Source organism: Littorina saxatilis, unplaced genomic scaffold, assembly GCF_037325665.1.
Source record: "Littorina saxatilis isolate snail1 unplaced genomic scaffold, US_GU_Lsax_2.0 scaffold_1103, whole genome shotgun sequence".
Taxonomy (NCBI): domain Eukaryota; kingdom Metazoa; phylum Mollusca; class Gastropoda; order Littorinimorpha; family Littorinidae; genus Littorina; species Littorina saxatilis.
The window spans coordinates 16084-40543 of NW_027126993.1; the positions used below are offsets into that span (position 1 = coordinate 16084).

Here is a 24460-nt window from a genome sequence, read left to right on the forward strand (position 1 = left end):
TTTGGTGTGAAAGGGTAGAGACAGTGCAAAAGGGCAGAACACGCATAATAAATTCACATGCAAACCACTTCGTGACACAAAGTCATTAATTAATGTTTAAGCCACCAAGCTGAAATGCAATACCGAACCCCGGGCTTCGTCGAAGATTACTTGACCAAAATTTCAACCAATTTGGTTGAAAAATGAGGGCGTGACAGTGCCGCCTCAACTTTCACGAAAAGCCGGATATGACGTCATCAAAGACATTTATCAAAAAAATGAAAAAAACGTTCGGGGATTTCATACCCAGGAACTCTCATGTCAAATTTCATAAAGATCGGTCCAGTAGTTTAGTCTGAATCGCTCTACACACACACACAGACAGACACACACACACACACACACACACACACACACACACACACACACACACACACACACATACACCACGACCCTCGTCTCGATTCCCCCCTCTACGTTAAAATATTTAGTCAAAACTTGACTAAATATAACCAGACAACATCACTCACTCTCTTCGTCTTCTTCCGCATCGTCTCTCTCATGATCGACGGAAGTGAGGTATGTCTTGAGGAACTGAGCAAAGTCTCCGTCATGCTCCAACAGCTCATCGTACGATCCCACCTCCGTGATCCGTCCGTCAGCCATCACCACGATAGTGTCCACCATGGGCAGCCAGTGCACCCCGTGTGTCACCAGTACCCGGGTCTGAAATCATTCACACACTTGAAGCAAGTGCACCCCGTGTGTCACCAGTACCCGGGTCTGAAATCATTCACACACTTGAAGCAAGTGCACCCCGTGTGTCACCAGTACCCGGGTCTGAAATCATTCACACACTTGAAAGATCTGTCGGTTTGGAAATAATTAGGCAAACACAGATTTTTTCTCTCTCTCTACTCCCTACTCCCCCCCCCCCCCCCCGAGGTCTGAATACCTGTCCCCAAATAATTGTTCTTGATTTGATTAGTTTCCGATACGCTTCCTCACCTTGTCCTTGAGGAGTCCAGAGGGGCCAATGACCTGCTGGAAGATATGCTTGCCCACGTGACTGTCCACAGCCGACAGGGGGTCGTCCAGTAAGTAGAGGTCAGCGTCGTGATACACCGCACGTGCTACACTCACGCGCTGCTTCTGTCCGCCACTCAGGTTGATGCCCTGTGGGAATCCATACAATAGTATTTAGTATTCATGAGAGGAGGTAAGAGGATAAGATGTCAATCTTGTAATGTTCTTGCTGGACGAAAACAGGGTAAGAATGTTTGCAGTACTTGACAAATTTATTTGATAGAGATTTGTTTTCCTTGGTTTTGTTGTTGATGATGTTGTTGGTTTTTATATTTAGTCAAGTTTTGACTAAATATTTTAACATCGAGGGGGAATCGAAACGAGGGTCGTGGTGTATGTGCGTGTGTGCGTGCGTGTGTGTGTGTGTGTGTGTGTGTGTAGAGCGATTCAGACTAAACTACTGGACCGATCTTTATGAAATTTGACATGAGAGTTCCTGGGTATGAAATCCCCGAACGTTTTTTTCATTTTTTGATAAATGTCTTTGATGACGTCATATCCGGCTTTTCGTGAAAGTTGAGGCGGCACTGTCACGCCCTCATTTTTCAACCAAATTGGTTGAAATTTTGGTCAAGTAATCTTCGACGAAGCCCGGACTTCGGTATTGCATTTCAGCGTGGTGGCTTAAAAATTAATTAATAACTTTGGTCATTAAAAATCTGAAAATTGTAAAAAAAAATAAAAATTTATAAAACGATCCAAATTTACGTCTATCTTATTCTCCATCATTTGCTGATTCCAAAAACATATAAATATGTTATATTCGGATTAAAAACAAGCTCTGAAAATTAAATATATAAAAATTATGATCAAAATTAAATTGTCCAAATCAATTTAAAAACACTTTCATCTTATTCCTTGTCGGTTCCTGATTCCAAAAACATATAGATATGATATGTTTGGATTAAAAACACGCTCAGAAAGTTAAAACAAAGAGAGGTACAGAAAAGCGTGCTATCCTTCTTAGCGCAACTACTACCCCGCTCTTCTTGTCAATTTCACTGCCTTTGCCATGAGCGGTGGCCTGACGATGCTACGAGTAAAATGGCATTGCGTTTCATTCTGTGAGTTCGACAGCTACTTGACTAAATATTGTATTTTCGCCTTACGCGACTTGTTCTTCTTCTAATAATGAGGGTAACAAGTTGAAGACGAGTTGTACATGATCAAGGAGGATGCAAAAAAAGGATTTTGTTTGTTTGTTTGTTTGCTTAACGCCCAGCCAACCACGAAGGGCCATATCAGGGCGGTGCTGCTTTGACATATAACGTGCGCCACACACAAGACAGAAGTCGCAGCACAGGCTTCATGTCTCACCCAGTCACATTATTCTGACACCGGACCAACCAGTCCTAGCACTAACCCCATAATGCCAGACGCCAGGCGGAGCAGCCACTAGATTGCCAATTTTAAAGTCTTAAGTATGACCCGGTCAGGGTTCGAACCCACGACCTCCCGATCACGGGGCGGACGCCTTACCACTAGGCCACCGTGCCGGTGCAAAAAAAGGAAATAATGGAAAGAGGACGTTAAGTTTAAAAGAAAGATGAAACAAAAGAAAGAGAGATGTCGGTTAGCCTAAATTATTTTCTGAAGCCTTCATTTCCTTGATGGTTGTACTGGTTACACCTGGACACTACAGCAATGGCAAACCATACAAAAAACCATAACACACAAACAAACAAGTCGCGTAAGGCAAAAATACAATATTTAGTCAAGTATAGCTGCCATTTTTCAGCAAGACCGTATACTCGTAGCATCGTCAGTCCACCGCTCATGGCAAAGGCAGTGAAATTGACAAGAAGAGCGGGGTAGTAGTTGCGCTAAGAAGGATAGCACGCTTTTCTGTACCTCTCTTTGTTTTAACTTTCTGAGCGTGTTTTTAATCCAAACATATCATATCTATATGTTTTTGGAATCAGGAACCGACAGGGAATAAGATGAAAGTGTTTTTAAATTGATTTGGACAATTTAATTTTAATAATAATTTTTATATATTTAATTTTCAGAGCTTGTTTTTAATCCGAATATAACATATTTATATGTTTTTGGAATCAGCAAATGATGGAGAATAAGATAAACGTAAATTTGGATCGTTTTATAAATTTTAATTTTTTTTTACAATTTTCCGATTTTTAATGACCAAAGTCATTAATTAATTTTTAAGCCACCAAGCTGAAATGCAATACCGAACCCCGGGCTTCGTCGAAGATTACTTGACCAAAATTTGAACCAATTTGGTTGAAAAATGAGGGCGTGACAGTGCCGCCTCAACTTTCACGAAAAGCCGGATATGACGTCATCAAAGACATTTATCAAAAAAATGAAAAAAACGTTCGGGGATTTCATACCCAGGAACTCTCATGTCAAATTTCATAAAGATCGGTCCAGTAGTTTAGTCTGAATCGCTCTACACACACACACACACACACACACACACGCACGCACGCACGCACATACACCACGACCCTCGTTTCGATTCCCCCTCGATGTTAAAATATTTAGTCAAAACTTGACTAAATATAAAAAACGTGTACTTTTTCTCCAATCTCAGTCATGTCACCCCCAGGAAGTATATCAAGATCAGCCCTCAGTGCGCATGCGTCCAGGACTTTGTTGTACTGTTGCTCTTTGCATGGAGTGCCAAACAAAACGTTGTCCCTCAGCGTTGCGTTCTGAATCCATGCCTGTTGCGATACGTAGGCTGCATTGCTCTGTTGAATATAAAAGACAGAGCCGTGAGAGTCTTGAACAAATCAACACACTCGTTATAATGCTCAATTATTTTTGCCAAACCAAATAGCACCAACATCGTGTCTCCACTGGTAATTCCTACTGAACAACATACTAAGCTTGCCTTATCTTCCAAAAATGCAACTCTACCACAGCCCATGTTGCGGAAGAATTGCGCCCTGCTTTCCTGTGGCATAACTGCGACATCACTTCTTATTTGTCTCTACTTTTCGTCAGCTAATGCTCTTCGTTGTGAAGCCAAATCAGTTCAACGAAAGGTTGCAAATACCCAGATCGTTATTTCCGTTTGGAAGGGATTGTGGGAAACGAGATCGTCTTGGTCGCCACAAACCACAACAGGGTTATTTACAGAACTTGTCTGTTGGAATCACACAAAAAATGCAAGTACCTGAGTTACAACACGCCCTTGCAGTTTTTCCATTTCTCCCAAGATGGCAGAGAGTAGAGAGGACTTGCCGCTCCCCACAGGGCCAACCACAGCCACCAGTTTGCCTTTTGGAATTTCAAGTTCGATGCTGCAACGTGGAAACATTCTTGTTGAACACGCTGAAAACATTCAGGTTGTACTATATCATGACAATAATTCCATTTAGTTGGTAATCATAGCGATTGGCAACGTCACTGTACCAAGTCAACTTTAAGTTGAATTATAGATAGCATAGCTGATATATGACCTTCACGTTATTACCATGGTATTTCACGTCTCTATTTGAATATAACTGGTTCAATCTATAATCTCTAACCATAACAACGTAAAGCTCTATTTAGTAACCACAGAAGTGTAAGGTTACATTTAGCAACATCACATTTCATTTGGTGACCACATCAACACTACAGTTCAATTGATACCAATGACAAAACAGTAACATACGTTTACGCTGCGTAGCAGTATCAAGTACCACCCCACAGGGCAATAAAACCAAGCGAACCTCATTTAAGCTATAAAATTTAATAAAATACAGACTGTGTGCACTTTTTGTGTTCACCGAAGTTTCTGTTCAATACAAAATGTCAACCCTGCGCTGCATTTTCAAATCTTTTTAACACACGCCTTTCAAAAAGATTTGAAGTAAGAAATGTCACCAGAAATGCGCTTTTTAGAAGAACCTTCTTCTTTCTAAATGGAAATACATGTAGGAGACCATCATGTAAACTCAGAAAGGAAACAAAACTGATTCGGTCTCAAAACGACAAATAGGTTTAATGGACATGAAAAACCCTCAACCAACCAACCAACTCTCATTGCAAATAAAGAAAAAACATCGCAACGAAATTTGAAGTTACAAATAGCATTATGCTCTTACCCTCTTAGTGTCGGTAGAGCCATTGCTGTGTCCCATGTGAACGTTCCATTCTCAATCTTGACAGAAAAACCTGCACCACATGGGAGCAACAACAGTATAAGGCCAGTGCACACAAAAATACATATAAGACGTAGAAATACTAACATGGTTGTGGAAACAAGACAGACCTTTTTTGTGGCACAAACCCGGTATCTATGTTACCTAACAACAAGGGGGCGGGGTAGCAGTTAAGACAAAAGAGACTGGGAAACCAAGCATGCTTTGCTGACTCGCAAACCGGAAAACAGCAAAGACAAATGAACTGTTGACGATTTCGTTCATAGTCAAGTCCGAGTGCCTAAAGTAAATACCATGAAGGCCATTCTGGACGAATTGTTCTTTGATATTCTTCTCCTCCTTATGCTCATCCCTGTTCCTCTTCCTCTTCATCATCCTCATCATCAGCAGCAGCACCATGTTTTTATCATCATCTTTCTTTCTTTCTTTATTTATTTGGTGTTTAACGTCGTTTTCAACCATTCAAGGTTATATCGCGACGGGGAAAGGGGGGAGATGGGATCGGGGAAAGGGGGGAGATGGGATAGAGCCACTTGTTAATTGTTTCTTGTTCACAAAAGCACTAATCAAAAAATTGCTCCAGGGGCTTGCAACGTAGTACAATATATGACCTTACTGGGAGAATGCAAATTTCCAGTACAAAGGACTAAACATTTCTTACATACTGATTGACTAAATTCTATGCAAACATTGACTATATTCTATACAAGAAACACTTAACAAGGGTAAAAGGAGAAACAGAACCGTTAGTCGCCTCTTACGACATGCTGGGTAGCATCGGGTAAATTCGTTCTCGTCCCAACCAATATGGGACTCCCCCTAACTCGCGGGGGGTTTTATCATCATCATCATCATCCTCATCATCATTATCATCATCATCATCATCATCATCATCATCATCATCATCACAAAGAATAGTACATCCACAAATACACCTTCCCTAGAACCATGACATGAAAAAAAAAGAAAAACTCACTTGAGTCTGATGAGTGTTGCACGTTGTCATCACCGAGGTCAGCATTCCTGAGGAACTTGCCAAGCCTCCCGAGGGACACTTGCGCCTGGCGGACACACACATGAACTTGTTAGCCACTTAATACTACTACTACTAATAATAATAATAACAAGAAATTCCTCCGAGGTAGGAAAACACCCCCGTCAAGGGGAAATAACCTTCTCAGTTGGTGGCAGTGACTGAGTGAGAATGGTTTTTTCCCTTTGACCATTAAGATGTCCCTCTATAAGTACTTGTATAATTTTAATCCACCAATAACTCCCTAACCGTGTGTTTGACTGGTCCCAATTTTTGTAAGGACCGTCTCAGGAATGTATAGAACCTGTTCACCAAGTTTGGTGACGATCGGTCCGTTCATTCTTGAGATCTATATGCGAACACAAACACACAAACAAACAAACAAACAAACAAACACATCGACCGAATCCTATACACACCCCTATACCGGGGGTGTAATAATAATAATAATGGACACTTTTGCCCCTTCACGCTAGAGCTCACGGCGATGTACAACAAGTTCAGTGTTCTACCAACTGAGCTACCAGAGCCCAACTAAAGTGGCTTCGTGTCATATGTTGGTAGAACACTGAACTTGTGATTCTCGAACCATATCCCACAAGAACATTCCAACACATACATGCAATCCAACACACATTCTCTCCCCATTCTCAAAAAACAACAACCGCGGAATTTACATTAGATATGAAATTATTCGCGGAATGCATGCAAAGGTTATTGTCATTATTGTGGGTGCCATTTTGGTGGTTACCTTGTATATATGACTTAGTGTCAAAGGGTGAGCACAGGGTAAATACAAAAGACGTTGTTCCACACGCGCGTGTGGCCAATATTACTTAAATGCGCATACGCCTTGGTAGCGCGTTTCTTGTTGTGTGTGTAGGGAATGGAGGAGTGACGTAAGAATCAGAATACACTCATGCACGACTATTAGACAGAAAAGCCCAGGTCAGCATGAATGCCCTGCTTCACGAAGAATCAGCATGTTGAAAAAAAACAATACAGAAATAGAGGTACACAAACAGACATCCACAGGCATAGTGACACGGAGCCACAGATATATTCCTGGTCATTCTAGGGGACGATCATATGTGACCCTCCACCACGGAATGAGTCACATGTCACCTTTGCATGATTTTCATATTTTTACATTTATCTAAAGAGTTTTTTATGCTCTATCCAGTGAAGAAAACCGTTTCAGAAAAGAGCAAAAACTGTTTGAGTTATAAGCCTGTGACTAAGGTGACCCTCACACTGTTACCAGACACTCCCCGGACTTATATTAAGCCTAGCGCAGAACCGCGCGAGATGACATGCGACTCATTTCGTGGTGGAGGGTCACATATGCAGTAGGTCCAAGGAGATCGTCAGTATGTTGAAGAAAAAGATGCAGACCGGGACAGAGAGAGAGGGAGAGAGACAGAGACAGAGGTAAACGAGAGATTCACAGTCACATACCCGAGCCATGAAGGAGAATACCATAGGCAGGAGGTCGAAGAAGATCGTCATTATATTGAACAGGCACAGGTAGACCGGGACAGAGAGAGAAAGAGGTAAAAGAGAGATCCATAGATACATACAGTACCTGAGCCATGAATACGATGATCATATGCAGTAGGTCAAAGAAAATCGTCAGTATATTGAACAGAGAGAGAGGATAATCATGGGCAACAGGTTGATTGAGATCTTCAGTATGTTGAACACAGACAGGCAGACTGGGACAGAGAGAGACAGAGTTAGAAGAGAGACCAGAGTCTCATACCTGAGCGGGCGGGGATGTAGCTCAGTCGGTAGCGCGCTGGATTTGTATCCAGTTGGCCGCTGTCAGCGTGAGTTCGTCCCCACGTTCGGCGAGAGATTTATTTCTCAGAGTCAACTTTGTGTGCAGACTCTCCTCGGTGTCCGAACACCCCCGTGTGTACACGCAAGCACAAGACCAAGTGCGCACGAAAAAGATCCTGTAATCCATGTCAGAGTTCGGTGGGTTATAGAAACACGAAAATACCCAGCATGCTTCCTCCGAAAGCGGCGTATGGCTGCCTAAATGGCGGGGTAAAAACGGTCATACACGTAAAAGCCATGGGAGTTTCAGCCCATGAACGAACAAACATACCTGAGCCATCATGGAGATGATCATGGGCAGCAGGTTGATGGGCGCCCTCAGTATGTTGAACAGGGACAGGGAGACGAAGGCCTTGCCGGCGTCAAGATAGTTGTCATCTGACATCAGGATGTAGGTAGCGAACGTTGCCAGGGTCACCTGCCACCAACAATATCAGCATTAGCACTTGAGTATGTGCAATCAATCCGCTTTTACTGACACTAACAATTTCAGTATTAGCATCTCAGTAATGGTAGTGAATCTGATTATAACTGACACCAATAATATTAGTATTATCGTGATTAGTTATTGAGTCTCCATAGTGAACCCACTCAATAGTGACACCAACACGTTCAGCATTAGCACTTAAGTATCCATTTTGAAACCTCATATAACTGATACCAACAATATCAAAAATAACATCTGAGTATCCGTGGACTGTGGTGTTCATTAGATTTCAAGCAGCATCTACCTGTAAACCTTTGTCTACAATTATACAACCATCAAGTAGCACTAGCCGCACATGTTCTCTGCACTCTTCATGAAACCAAAACTTACAATCAATTACCAAAGGATTGTACAGTTACTGGCTTGGCCATTTGATTTAGCCTTCCGCTAGATCACACCATTAACATAAACGCTGAAACAAGAAATGTCTGATAAAAACTTGACACACTTACCAAAAAGGGGGCACAGGTCCAGACAAAGGAGGAAAAGGCGTTGATATAGGCAGACTTCTTCAACACATGAAGCTCCTTGTTCCGTATATCTACCACTTTGTCTTCGAACGACTGTTCCCAAGCATACAGCTTGAGCACCTGACACAGACAAATAGACCATACAGCTTGAGCACCTGACACAGACAAATAGACCATACAGCTTGAGCACCTGACACAGACAAATAGACCATACAGCTTGAGCACCTGACACAGACAAATAGACCATACAGCTTGAGCACCTGACACAGACAAATAGACCATAATACGATGACGAATAATATCATTGTTATTTTCATTACTGTTTTTTGTCCTCACGATCTTCACGATACTGTCCACATGCGTGAGGCGTAAACACTGATGATGCTCTCCGAGAGCATCAGATCAGATAACTGCACATGTATGTGCCTTGAACAAATCTTATTATACGCTTAAATTGAGTGTTAACCCGTACACAGCACTATTCAATACATTTGATCAAACAATAACATGTCCATCGTTCAACAACTTCACTTTTAGTATCATAGGTTAAAACCAATAAAATCCGGCACGGTTGGCCTAGTGGTAAGGCGTCCGCCCCGTGATCGGGAGGTCGTGGGTTCGAACCCCGGCCGGGTCATACCTAAGACTTTAAAATTGGCAATCTAGTGGCTGCTCCGCCTGGCGTCTGGCATTATGGGGTTAGTGCTAGGACTGGTTGGTCTTTCTTTCTTTCTTTATTTGGTGTTTTACGTCGTTTTCAACCACGAAGGTTAACTGGTTGGTCCGGTGTCAGAATAATGTGACTGGGTGAGACATGAAGCCTGTGCTGCGACTTCTGTCTTGTGTGTGGCGCACGTTATATGTCAAAGCAGCACCGCCCTGGTATGGCCCTTCGTGGTCGGCTGGGCGTTAAGCAACCAAACAAACAAAAAACCAATAAATGCCATGTTGTGAACTTATTCTCAACAAAAAGCCATCATCTGTTTGTTTTGCCAACAACAACATTTTCTCGATTCGCTATGTGAACCTCTTAGCGCCCGGGACGTGACATCCCAGTGCGCTAAGGGATTTATAGAGCAAATCGAGAAAACTCATTATTGAACGAAGCGCATAGCGCTGAGTTCAATAATTATTTTCGAGATTTGCTCTATAAATCCCTTAGCGCACTGGGATTGTTTCAATAACGATATTGTCAGTTAAACCAGCCTGCAAATGATACTCCGTCTGGTACATTTTGGCACTGCGGGAGGGCACTGCTGTATTCTGCTGAGTGAAGCGGTCGCCAGAGTTACTTCTCTTTCTCGCTTCATTTCCACCACATTTGAAAATAAAAACGCACTTGTGTTTTATGCTTTAAAGGCAGAGTAAGCCTCCCGTAAACCATCACAGATACGGTCAGGCTTTTACACACAGTACAAACACCATTTCATTTAAACACTCACCAATTGAGAACATCCTAGGTGCCCTCCGTAAAGAGCGAACAATTTTCAAAGAATTTATTTTTGCGTGGTTTATCTTACCCCTGAGCCGTCGTGAACCCGTGTGATCCAGTTTTCCCTTTTCACAATGCAGTCGTCATAGTTAGTCATTTGAATGCGACTCGACGTGAGCTTATCTACAATAGCACGTTTTTTTTATGCACGAAACAACGGCTGTGGTTCACAAGAACTCTAGCGATGGCTTTTGACTGTTGAGAGGAACGGCGATTTGCACTGATAAACCGGCCGTCGTCTGCTACGACCCTTGCGTGACCCTGCTTCCGGGCTTTTCTTTTTTTAAACTTTCACAACTTCGAATTGTTCTGATCTTGTCTTGATGAAAAACGAATTCTTTTATGATTAAAGAATGTTTGTGTAACAAGCTGTCAATTTATTATTTATATTTTAAAAGTTAGGTCTAGCGCAAAAACGAGGCGCCGTTGTTGTTAACGGAACAAGTCTACGAAAATAAATTCTTTGAAAATGTCTCACGCTCGACAGAAAGCAGCCAGGATGTTCCCGTTCGGTGAGCGTTCAAATGGAAGTATGCTTGTACTGTATTTAGACGCTCGGGGAGCTCTGTGATGGTTTACGGGAGGCTTACTGTGCCTTTAACATTTAATCAGTCGAGACACATTTGAAACTAAAATTGTCAAACAGTTCTTAAAATAAACAAAATCAGAAGCACATCGAACAAAACAAAACAAAAAGTTCGGAAAAGTTCGAAATCATGTCACGTGATCCTGGCGGTCATTTCTTGAAAAAGATGTTCACTGTGCCGATGGAACAATTCGAAAAGATAGGGCCTTCTCGCCGTGTGGCATCCTCCGGTTCATTCTCCAAAGAAAAGAACCGTTCAATGTCTTCAGTCGTCAAATTTAGCTCCTCTGTCGCAACGTGTGCAGTGACTGTGGCTGTGCGGGAAGAAACAGTCGACGAACTTTGAGTTGGGCGTCCATGTTGTTGCTTCGCTCCGGTTGCGCACCGAATCAGCTGGCCAGTGTGTGGTTCCATCCCCTGAGAGATCGTTGCTGCCATCTCAAGTTTCCTGTCGGTCGATGTCTTCTGATATGTTGCCAGTGAATTCACGCTCTTGTGGCCAGTAACAGCCATGATGTCCACGGGCGAAAAGTTGGCCCCAGCAAGTATGGTCGCACCAGTCGCTCGGATGCTGTGGTTCGTGTATATCTGGGACAGATGGCAGAGCTTGCTCATTTTGGGCTTAAACTTTCGGAGAGCATTTGCACCCAGCGGTTTGTTGTCAAACCAACAAGATTCATCCGGGGCAAAGGCGGCACTGCCACAACCTCTGGCATTTGGGATTTAGCTTGCTGATATACGATTCGAAGCTGCTCGCCGGACAGTATTCGGTGCCTGTCGCCATCATGACAGCTGTGAGGCCCTCTTTGTCATCTGCACGGTGGTTCTTGGTGAGTTCATCTTTTTGTTTTGTCACGTACTTCCTTCCCGTGTTTGGCTCTTCTTTGACTGTAAATGTGTCTTTTGTCATGGATTCCAAATTCTCCATGCCGCGTCGGAAAAAATATAGTCTCACATCAAATTGGACTTTGTTTGCCAATCCACAGGGAGTGTGGGGATTGAAGTGCATCGATGAGTACAGCTTTTTGCGGTCAGACTCTGGTATTGGCGGGTGGTGATGGACCTCCCCCTTTCCTTCGGCTTTTAATTCTTGAATTGCAACTTTGAACATGTCATTGGAATGGGTGAAGGCGGGATCCTTGACAATGTCGTACATCTTTTTACTCCCGCTGTAACTAAACATTGTTTCTGCATTTTTTTCATTTGACTGATTTAGTTGCAACTTTACTGTTGCAGTAGTGATTTGATAATGTTTTTAAAAGTGTCACTTTATGATTCTCCAAGTAATCAGACAGATTTACTTGAATTATTTGGGTTTTTGGGTGCTCAAACCACAGGCGCAAGATTACGTTGTCTGTATTAGTTAGCGCACTCCAAGAGTGCACTAACAGTTTTAGCGCATTGCCATTGGCCAATCGGTTTCTTCACATTGGTCATGCGACACCAGTACTTACTGACAATTAACATTATATTATCTTCATAATAATATGATAAATAACAGCAAACACGACACAAATCGACGTCGTCGTGGTTTTCTGGCGTCACTCGTTCTAAACAGCTTTTTAGGAGAAGAAACAAAATAGTGTCTTTATTGTGAAAGTGTTCCCGTCGCGATATAACCTTCGTGGTTGAAAACGACGTTAAACACCAAATAAAGAAAGAAAGAAGGAAACATTCCTGGTATGGATTTAAAGATAAAAGAATGTTTATTCATGTGTTGTCAATCGTATTTAAGAGGTTATTATATTTCTCGATTAACTTAGCTTTTTGAAAAAATAAGCCTTTGCTTGAGTGAGTGTCCTAGTTGCATATTTTCAATTGTTTCATGTGATGAATTTTGAATACAATTTTGTTTGAACCAACTTAGTCTAATGCACAAAAACATAAACATTGCCAAGAATAGAAATACGCCAAAATGCCACGACGACATCAACATGCTCTTTGTGATGTGAGAGCCCAATCCTCCACATGACATGTAGGTCTATGCACCATAGCTTCCATGATCAAGACATGAACACAAGATCAGCCCTTAAAGTCCAACAAATGGTGTACTCCCCTTTGGCTACCGATTCTGAAAATGTACTAGCCAGAGAGCAAACGTTACTATGAGGGCCCCAAAGGGGGGGTATCATCACGATCACGGGAAGGGAAATTTTAGCTTTCACGATCACAGTTACCTTGATTTTTGTTTTCACGATCACGAGCACCAGTGGCAAATCACGGTCACGGTAAAAGTTGCAGGTACAGAAAGCACGTGTCAAAGTAAACACAACCACACAGTAATCCGCTCCTCTGGATCTATTGTTTATTCAACACAAAGTGACAACTGTTGCACTTTTTTAATTTTTTTTTTTAATTCTCTTTCATACACACATAGAAATACATATCATGATTTGTAATCAGTAACAAAAATGTTGTTTTCGTTGTTTTTTTCTCTCGCTCTCTCTCTCATACAGACACTCACAGGAATATAGCCTGCACTCCAGGGGCGAAGCAGTTAAGCCAGAGGAGGGGGGGTTACAACCTGGGGTCCAGGGCAAGGCCCTGTTGGGGGGTCTGAGGGGCTTAGCCCCCCAGGAGCTGAAGAGATTTAGCTATTTTATGAACAATTTATGGCTTATCCTTGATTTTAAACATGATCAACTGGTGTCAGCAGCCACTCATTATTTCTTTTAAAGTTAGTATTATTTTTTTTTTGACAGCCGGGGGGGGGTTCCGGAACCCCTGTAACCCCCCCCCCCCCCCCCCCCCCGTATCCGCCCCTGCACTCATACACATTCAACTCCCACACCCTCACTCACACACATGAATATATACTTGCACAATTTCACATTTCCAGAGCTAAATCTTTTAAACCCATTTTCTCAAAAACTATTGGGTGGATTGAAATTAAAGTACATGTATGTGTGATGGTAGAGTCTATAATAACAAAATCCCCAACGAACATGACTTTGGTCGACTTTGACATGAGGATCAAGTGACCCAAACTGGCACGTCTCCCCGCCATAGTTCCTGAATTTAACCCATTGTTGATAAGTTTACAGGCGCTAAAATAAATCCAAGCTTAATGCAAAGAAGCGACAATTAGAATCTATGCCAAGCGTGTCCACGTTGCTGGGATGAAAAACACATTTCTAGTTTCGGTTTGGGCTACACGCAGACTCGATCAGATTCGAGGTCACACTGAGCAAGTGACAGCCGCACGTGGCAATGTCGACAATGTCAATGATCTCAATCAAACTCAAAGATCTTGAACAAATTTCAAGATCTTTGCCTACATTCGGAACAGTCATAGAGCAATATAGACAGGGCCGGACTTAAGCATGTACCTCCCAAACGCTTTTTTTTTGGGGGGGGGAGGGGGGGAGGGGTTGCATCTGGATCATCATGAAATCCGAGGAGAAATCGCACCTCTCACCCCCTTTCGAAAGACATTTTTCTTCAACGATTTTTGTGATGAAAAGTATGAGTCCTTACAATCTCAATTCTTCTTCATTGCCTATACAGCTTGCTGTCGAATTTACCTTTTTCGTTCAAGGAGAGGCTTCCTTTCCCTCCAGAAACATCAAAAAACGTTCAGCTTCAAGGGGGCTTCGCCCCCTTGCAACCCCCACCAAGGCGGCTTCGCCCCCTGGACCCCCACCAAGGGGCTTTGCCCCCTGGACCCTCATCTGTAACATTCTATAACCCCCCCCCCCCCCCCCCTAGTACTTACCTAGTCCGGCCCTGATAGATCAACATACCTTGACATTTCGTCTTCGGAAAGACGGACCCGTAGCCTGACCTTTCCACCAAGGAAGGCATTCTCGCCGCCTGCTTTGGTCTGGCTTGAATCCACAAAATATAACAGATGTTCGATGACAGAACCGCTGCACGCCATTTTTGATCTTCGAATTCGAATTTGACTGAATGCACTCAAAACTTTAGCACGAAGCCCTTCCATTGGATGAAGTTTGGCAGACTTTTGCAATTCGCCTTCTGATTGGATGTCTTTTTTTTGTAATTGGTTCTCTTAAAGGGAAGCAATCGCTGTCAAAATTGTATTTCTGAATGTGTTGTTGCTTCCCTTCCATCGGGATTAGCTCCTTGACGAATAGAGGATCATACTCATAGAGTGATACAGCTGTGAAAAATGTACGTTGAAAATAAAATGCTTTGCAATAATGCCCATCACGATCACGAAAACAAATGACAATCACGATCACGAGACTTGATTTTTTTGTCATCACGGATCACGGGCAAAGACCAAAGTCCCATCACGATCACAGAAATGGAAATTTCGGCAATCACGGTCACAGAAAGGTCAAAAAACACCAATCACGATCACGATTTTAAACCCTTTGGGGCCCTCTACTAGCCAAACCAACAATTTGTTTCAGCAACTTTACTTGCATTTGGCGAATAGATGAACATTCATGCTCGCCAGTATGTTTCTACTCGCCATGGCGAGTAAAATGCTCGCCACTTTTACGCCTGCTAAGATATATAAATGTCCTCACCTTCATACCGCCCAGCACCTCGTTCATGAGTTTGATCCTGGCGTCTTTCAGCTTCATCTGTTCCTGCTGGTACTTCCTCAGCTTGAGGGCCAGCACGGCGTTGAGTGGGATCAGCAGCACCATGATGGCTACCCCCGCCAGCACTGCGGCCCCCAGCTGACCCCACAGCAAGGTCAAGGCCAGGACGATGTTGAGAGGGGAGGACCAGAGGGCGTAGAGGAAGCCGGTGACGTCCTGCAGTCGCTGGCAATCCACCGACATCAGGTTGACGATCTCTCCCGCTGTAGACTCCTTGCGAGCCTCGTTGCTCATTGTTAGTGACTATAGGGAGGAAATGATTAAAATAGTATATCAAGAAAAGAATCTCCTTAATCTACACTTGTACGCTTTCCTACCCCCGAGCCGTCCAGCTCATTTTACATTTAGTCAAGTTTTGACTAAATGTTTTAACATAGAGGGGGAATCGAGACGAGGGTCGTGGTGTATGTGTGTCTGTCTGTCTGTCTGTCTGTGCGTGTGTGTGTGTGTAGAGCGATTCAGACCAAACTACTGGACCGATCTTTATGAAATTTGACATGAGAGTTCCTGGGAATGATATCCCCAGATGTTTTTTTCATTTTTTCGATAAATTTTTTCTCTATCTCAACGTCATAATCATGCAAAACTGTTGATGGTAGAGCCATCCAGCTTTCTTTTTACATTTAGTCAAGTTTTGACTAAATGTTTTAACATAGAGGGGGAATCGTGGTGTATGTGTGTGTGTGTGTGTGTGTGTGTGTGTGTGTGTGTGTGTGTGTAGAGCGATTCAGACTAAACTACTGGACCGATCTTTATGAAATTTGACATGAGAGTTCCTGGGAATGATATCCCCGGACTTTTTTTCTTTTTTTCGATAAATACCTTTGATGACGTCATATCCGGCTTTTTGTAAAAGTTGAGGCGGCACTGTCACACCCTCATTTTTCAATCAAATTGATTGAAATTTTGGCCAAGCAATCTTCGACAAAGGCCGGACTTTGGTATTGCATTTCAGCTTGGTGGCTTAAAAACTAATGAATGAGTTTGGTCATTAAAAATCGGAAACTTGTAATTAAAATTATTTGTTTATTAAACGATCCAAAAATAATTTCATCTTATTCTTCGTCATTTTCTGATTCCAAAAACATATACATATGTTATATTTGGATTACAAACAAGCTCTGAAAATTAAAAATATAAAAATTATGATTAAAATTAATTTTCCGAAATCGATTTAAAAACAATTTCATCTTATTCCTTGTCGGTCCCTGATTCCAAAAACATATAGATAGGATATGTTTAGATTAAAAACAAACTCAGTAAGCTAAAAAAAAAGAATAGACATACAGAAAAACGTGTTATCCTGCTCAGCGCGACCACTACCGCACTATTCTGCATGGCTTGTCGATTTTACTGCCTTTGCCACGAGTGGTGGACTGACGAAACTACGAGTATGCGGTCTTGGTGAAAAAAGCAGTGCGTTCAGTTTCATTTTGTGAGTTCGACAGCTTGACTAAATGTTATTTCGCCTTACGCGACTTTTTTAATTTTTTTTTTTCTTTCTTTTTTTTTTTTTTTTTTTTTTTTTTTTTTTTTTTGGGGGGGGGGGGGGGGTAGACCCAAGAGATGCATGCAGATTCTTATTAACGTCATAATCCCGTAAGAATGTGCATGGCAGAACACAAAGCCTGTACCCCTTTCCGAACCTTTATGCTGTCAACCAATACAGATAACTCCCCTCTACACTTCCTTCTCGGCCAACATTTCTGTAGACAGCAGCGATGCAAGCAGAATCGATCCTTAATCCCAAAGTCATGCTCATGAGAAAATGTTGATGTAGAGCGCACAGCCTCAAACCTTTTCTTCACCAAAATCCCCTTGAAGTTAAGCTGTACGTTCCACCCTCCGTCCCCCTTGTCCCCTGTACCTTTCTGTAGACAGCAGAGATGCAAGCAGACTTGATCCTCATTCCCAGGGTCATGCTGACATGAAAATGCTGGTGATAGAAGACAGAGCTGACCACTGCTACCACGAAGAAGGAAGAGGCGTAGACGTAACCTTTCCACTCTGACTCCTGATTCTTGTCGTTTGTGTAGGCGATCAACAAACTGAAAAAAGGTGAAAGATTAATGAAATAACACTGACACGGATATTGTGTTTACAGAACGTATTTTACCGGTTGCACTTTTGAGATACCGTAGATGAAACAGGCAATTGGTCATTTATGCCGTTTAGTATTTCGTTTTATTGTGAGATGGGTTTTTTCCTGACAAATATGTTGAAATCACTGTGTTCTAGATGGTTAAAATATGCAATGTTGTTCCCTGACACATGAGACAATAGGTTAGTTCGACCTGGATTCAAAAAAAGTATATCGACCAAAATATCCTGGCCGTAAAAACAAATACTGTGCTGAAAGCCATCCAATGTGTCAAAACTATGGGCCACACTCGACCGGCCTGAGCTCAGATAAAACAAAATATGCGTAAATGACCAACGAGGCCTGGGAACAGCTCTGAATAATGGGAAATAATGTAAGGAAACAGGGTAGCTAAGGTGGATAGGTTACCGGCAGCACTTTTTCATAATCATTTTTTCTCCGGATAACCACACACACACACACACACACACACACACACACACACACACACACACACACACACACTTCTTAAACAAGTGACAACTTAACTCACTCCAACAGCTGAGGACTGACAAACTGCAGTAAATCGTAGATCAGCTTGAAGAAGAAGCAGACACTCAGATCCCACCAGTATGTCTTCAACAACACTTTGAAGAAGGATGCCTCCGCCAGACGACTTTTTTCGCCTTCTCCTTCCGCGGGACTTGATTTGATGCTGGTGCCGTTACGCAGCAGTGACGTTGTTTCCGTGGCGTCATCGTCTTGTGTGTAGCGATCATTCTGTGACGAATGTGTGTAGTGCACGCGGTGTCGTTCGCCTGTTCTGTCACGTTCTCTGCAGTGACAACAAAAACGCATATTTGATATTAAAATGCGTTTGTCTTATTGATTTGAAAATTATTAATTGAAAAATAGTGTCCATCGCTTCATTATGATGTCGCTAAGAGTGCATTTATAGGTTTAACTTGTGCTCCTTTGATGTATCTAAAATGATATGGCTTGTGAACAATGCATGGGAAATACAACAGAGTTTACACCAGCAAAAACAACCACCGCAACTACTGCAAAAACAACGCCAAGAACAAGAACAACACTAAGTATTACTGATGCTACTGAAACTAAAGTAATAGTTATTGTAATTAACTATTAATTGTAATGTCCAATAAAAAGCGCCATGAGATTGCCATTTGGCGGTGAACAGCGCTATAAAAGATTTGTTTTTATCATTATTATTATTATTATTACTAACTTCCACGCAGAGTCTGTCCGACTGTCTGTTTATCTGTCATTCAACCTGCCTGCATGCCAGTCTGCCTACCTGCCTGCATGCCTGCCTACCTGCCTGCATGCCTGCCTGATGGCTTGTCAGTGGTCTGTCTGTCTGTCTGTCTGTCTGTCTGTAATGGTGTCAGCGTGAACTAATGTAGATAAACTAGTGGTGTGCACCTGTTGATCCACTGGACTCTTCCGACCTCGTTGTCCCAGGCATTCAGAAATTCCGGTACAACACGTGATGACTTGTCTCTGGGGTGAAGGTCATAAATGTCATCCGAGGTCAACTCTTTACGGTAGGCCAATAGCACCAGCCTGAAATGTTTTGAGTTTGGTTAGTGATTGTTTTTTTTTTTATCATCTACACTTAGCACACACACAAAATGATTGCGACAATTGTTGTACCCTAAATTAAGCATCCATTCCCGTGTAACCTGTGTATATCATTGTAGCCGCCGGCTATTTATAGCCCGGCTAGTTAGGTTTCGCTCTTGTTGTTTGATTGTCTAGTTGATTGTCCAGTGAAGCCTGGGGACTGTATCTCTGGTACTCTGGGGTCACTTGAGCTCAAATATGGCGAGTAGCTTGGAATTGTGGGGCCAAGGGTTTGTGCAAAAAAGTACGTTCCTGACGGTAGGCAAACGGAAGATATTAGCTTTTCACGCTTTTGGCACCCGGCCAGGAAAACAAAATTCCCTGTAAAGCGCGTGATAAAGATTTTTTCACTTGGCTTCCTTCCACAAAATCTTCGTCTTATATACTGGAAATCAACTGACTGACTATTTGCTGTGAAGATTGCAAACGTGACATGCGACTCATTCCGTGGTGGAGGGTCACAAATGTCCTCTCTGCACAGGAAACAGTTGATTTATCGTATGTGTCTCATTCTTTGCGTATGTAAAAGCTAGGGAAGATCTTAGATATAGATAGTGAACAGGACTGATTTCACAGGAAGGAGTGTGCCTTTTAAGGCCTGTCCAGACACTCCAGGCCGACCCTGTCCACATTTGACTTATGCTCAAAACGGTCCCGTTGGGCGCGCCGCGGCGGGCTATGATCGCGTAGCGTTATTTGCAGAAGAATAGAACGTGTTCTAATTTCTCTGACACAGACATAGAACGGCGGAAATTTGACCAATCAGAGCAAACCAGAGCGATGACGTCAGCCGCTCGCGGCGTGGCAGTCGATGTAACTGAACCTTCCTGCCTTTAGGTGACCTTGACGCTTCCGCTCCACTGATACCGCGTTGTGAAAAAAGTCGTCGATGTGTGGCCACTCGGCAAAATTCCGCGCGACGCATAAAACGGCCTGCGGCGCATATACCGTAAAACGGCGTCCAAGTCTGGTCGGCCCTTAACCAACCAAACAGCGGAACACATCTTACAGCGATGTCCCTTACTAGATGAGGAACGAAAAGAAGTGTGGCCGTCACCAATTTCCTTCAGTGCAGACCAAACTATACGGCAGTCGACAGGGGTTGGAGAAAACGACAACATTTATCACCAGTGCTGGACTGATCGTGTAACCTCTGCGAACGCCAAGAAGAAGAAGAAGAACCAACCCCTGCAACCATGTTTAATATACGTTTTTAGGAAATGATTGTCAAAGACATTTGTGACCCTCCACCACGGAATGAGTCGCATGTCACCTTTGCATGATTTTCATATTTTTACATTTTCCTAAAGGTTTTTTTATGCTCTATCCAGTGGTGAAACCCGTTTTAGAAAAGAGCGAAAACTGTTTGAGTTATAAGCCTGTGACTAAGGTGACCCTCACACTGTTACCAGACACTCCCCGGACTTATAATTATTAAGCCTAGCGCAGAACCGCGCGAGGTGACATGCGACTCATTTCGTGGTGGAGGGTCACATTTAATCATAAATAAATGATATAAACAGATTCTGCTTACTACATTGTAAGGAAACTAAAATAAGCTTTAAGTAAGACAGCCTGAGCTGATTCTCTATCTCTGTTCTCACTTGTTTATCCACCAGAAGGTCAGCCGACTGGGGAAAGATGACGTTAGCTCTGGTGAAGGTTCCTGGAAGAAGCAAAGAATTAAATGTGGCTTTATTTTTAGCTTGTGTATCGAAACTAGGAATGGAAGTCATTCTGTCTGATTGTCCATTCATTCGTCTAATGATCTGTTTGTCTGTCTTTTTTGCAGGTGAATGTTCCCCTATCCTTGAGCAAACACGCACGCGCGCTCTCTCTCTCTCTCTCTCTCTCTCTCTCTCTCTCTCTCTCTCTCTCTCTCTCTCTCTCTCTCTCTCTCTCTCTCTCTCTGGCACACACGCACGCACGCATGCACGCACCCACGCATGTTCACGCCACGTCTCTGGCTGGTCGGACGCCTGTCTGTCTGCCTGTCTGTCTGTCTCTCTTTTTCTCTCTCTCTCTCTCTCTCTCTCTCTCTCTCTCTCTCTCTCTCTCTCTCTCTCTCTCTCACCCACCTTTCCAATAAGCTGGTAGCCGTGGGTGTCCGGTCTGTCGGCAAAACTGTGCAGTAACAACTGCAGCAGGACTGAAGCGTAGTACACGTAGAACAGAGCGAATTGCACAAGGGACGTAGTGTACTCCTGTTTAAAAAAAAAATAATAATAATTGAATATGTAAGTAAACACGTTTACAGCACAAACAGCTAACAACCATGCAATTGTTACTTTTTATATAAAAGGAGTCTGCTACACAAGTAAAGTATATTTGCTTTAGTGTTAACAAACAAACAAACGGACGAAAACTATTGTTAAAACAAAGTGTTTTCTGCTGGAGTGTGTGTTTTTCATGGATACATGAACTATTGACAGGCTTGACAAGTCAGGATCTGCACATGATACATTTCATATCAAAGCTGAGCGATCGAGAAGAAGATGTCAAATCTCCAAGTTAAGATCGTACAAATGAGACACGCTGACTCCCAGTGAAATTGGATTGTAAAAGACAAAATCAGTCAAAAAATCATTGCAAACAAGCATAATCAATCAGCCAGAGCAGAAACTGAGAATTCAGACACCAGGGGAAGCAATCAACTTGCTGCAAGCGAAAAGGCAATATGTGACCCTCCACCACGAAATGAGTCGCATGTCACCTCGCGCGGTTCTGCGCTAGGCTTAATATAAGTCCGGGGAGTGTCTGGTAACAGTGTGAGGGTCACCTTAGTCACATGCTTATAACTCAAACAGTTTTCGCTCTTTTTTAAAACGGTTTTCACCACTGGATAGAGCATAAAAAAACCTTTAGGAAAATGTAAAAATATGAAAATCATGCAAAGGTGACATGCGACTCATTCCGTGGTGGAGGGTCACATATACAGCGGTTGTTTCCCTTGTCAGAAATATTTTTGTTGAAAAAGTACGAGTGTGATACGTGTTATTTCAATCCAAGAGTTAAAAGCCCGCCGAGTCTGGTTGTATTCTACAGACCATGGCTGTAACTAGTATCTATGGTAACAGTCTTATAAGCCATACGGACCTTCTGAATGATGTTGGTGTAGAAGGGGACGATGCCAGCTATGGTGAGAGAGAACCAGAAGAGCCACAGCACGCCTGACGTCACCACACCTTTACGTCGCTCTCGCTGCACCAGTACACTCGACAGAAGCTGAAAATGCCGGCCCTTTGCAGATCTAAGTTGGCTCCATGTGCTTGTGAAGTTGCACACAGACACACGCATTCACGCATGCACACAAGTACAGCATCTCACTTTCTCAAATAGGTACATAAACACGCAGACATACTCGCATATATATATATATATATATATATATGCGCACACGCATGCACGCTCGAGCGCGCACACACACACACACACACACACACACACACACACACGCACATACACACACACACACACACACAAACACTCTTGCACCCAAATGGATACAAAAGTTGCCAAACCTTGTAGTTCCACAGTAGATATAGTCTGACCGATCATATAGTCTGACCGATCATATAGTCTGACCGATCATATAGTCTGACCGATCATATAGTCTGACCGATCGGACATACAACTTGTAGCACACAACTGGCGAGTAATGTTTGAAGAAAAGGTTTACTCACGAAAGTGACCATCTTAACAGCCGACGACACGTAAATGACGTTGGCAACCGGACTGTCGTCATTTACGTCGTCGGACACTTCACTGATCAGCTGTGTTGCAGAGATAAGGATGAGTAGTAAACTGAGAAACTGAAAGATAGTCATCGTCATCATCATCATCAACATCATCATCACCATCAACACAACCATCATCATCATCATCATCAACACAACCATCATCATCACCATCAACACCATCATCATCATCATCAACACAACCATCATCATCATCATCATCATCACCATCAACCTCGCGCCCCCTAATTGGCGTAGAGGCGCGTCCCCCGGGTGGTGGATGGGGGAGCCTTCTCTGCTAACTTCAGAGAGAAGGTCGCATCACTCTCGATGCCGTGAACCTAATTAGGTTCTTTTTCTTGTTTCTTCTCTATTTCTGCCTCCCCAAAGTCCTTTTACTTTCCTTTTCTCACCCATAAAATTCTTCACTTATTTTCTAAAGCATGGTGAATCCCGAGTTTGTCATGTGTGACCAGGGGATGAATGGCTGACACCTTAATATTCAGTCGTAAGCACATGCGTTTGGTTTCAGTTTGGGTCGACGCCAAATGACAGTTTTAGGCCCCTCCCTTGTCACGGGGGCTCTCACAAGGGTGACCGTGTATTTCCCACCTCATTGAGCCTGCGCGCTATGAAAACCTCTAATCTTCAAACTTTGTATAAGAAGAGAAAAGCTGTTAATGATAGAGATTCTGACAGTGATAACGAAGCAGAAGCTGCTGCCTCTACAGCAGGTGTGAAGGGGGCTTGGTCCCGATTCCTCGTAGTTCATTTTGAGAGTGTTAGTCAAAGAAAGATTTCACCTTTTATTCTCGAGAAGTGGTTTCAGGGGGTTTCCTCATCAGTTCAGTCAGTGAAACGTCAGAAGGATGGTAGCTTCTTGGTGGATTGCCCCACCAGGAAGGTATCGGATCTTCTTTTGTCCCGCCATGGTTCCGCCCTGAGCGTTGGATCGAGCTCCTTCACGATTTCCGTGACGAGCCACTCATACCTGAACACCTCTCGGGGTGTGGCACGCTCATACCACTTCCAAGGTATGAGCTGTGCGGAGTTGAAGGATGGGTTGGCATCACAAGGAGTTATCGACGTTCACAGAGTGTCCAGAACGGATAAAGAAGGAAAGAGAGTGGAAACAAACACTCTCTTCCTAACTTTCTGTACAGCTGTTGCACCCAAAAGAGTTGTTGTTCTGTTTGAAAGTATTCCGGTTTCTCTGTACATCCCTTCCCCTCTGCGTTGTTATCGTTGCCAACGGTTTGGCCACGGTAGCAAAAACTGCAGGGGGAAGGAAATGTGCAGAGATTGCACAAAGGAAAAACATGAGGGTGA

General features: G+C 43.1%; 1 protein-coding gene across 1 annotated transcript; it reads right to left on the reverse strand.

Annotated features, from left to right (window-relative positions):
- Positions 1 to 501: 501 nt before the first annotated feature.
- On the reverse strand, positions 502 to 23206 carry LOC138955455 (multidrug resistance-associated protein 1-like; the record flags this gene model as incomplete). Its single annotated transcript, XM_070327061.1, is given in 16 exon segments — positions 502 to 705; positions 988 to 1155; positions 3603 to 3779; positions 4208 to 4334; positions 5124 to 5193; positions 6157 to 6241; positions 8327 to 8473; positions 8995 to 9132; positions 15590 to 15910; positions 17535 to 17715; positions 18301 to 18582; positions 19194 to 19334; positions 20999 to 21060; positions 21473 to 21598; positions 22491 to 22619; positions 23078 to 23206. Coding segments are annotated over 16 exon segments (2487 nt in total), but the record flags the coding sequence as incomplete, so codon positions are not given.
- Positions 23207 to 24460: the final 1254 nt, after the last annotated feature.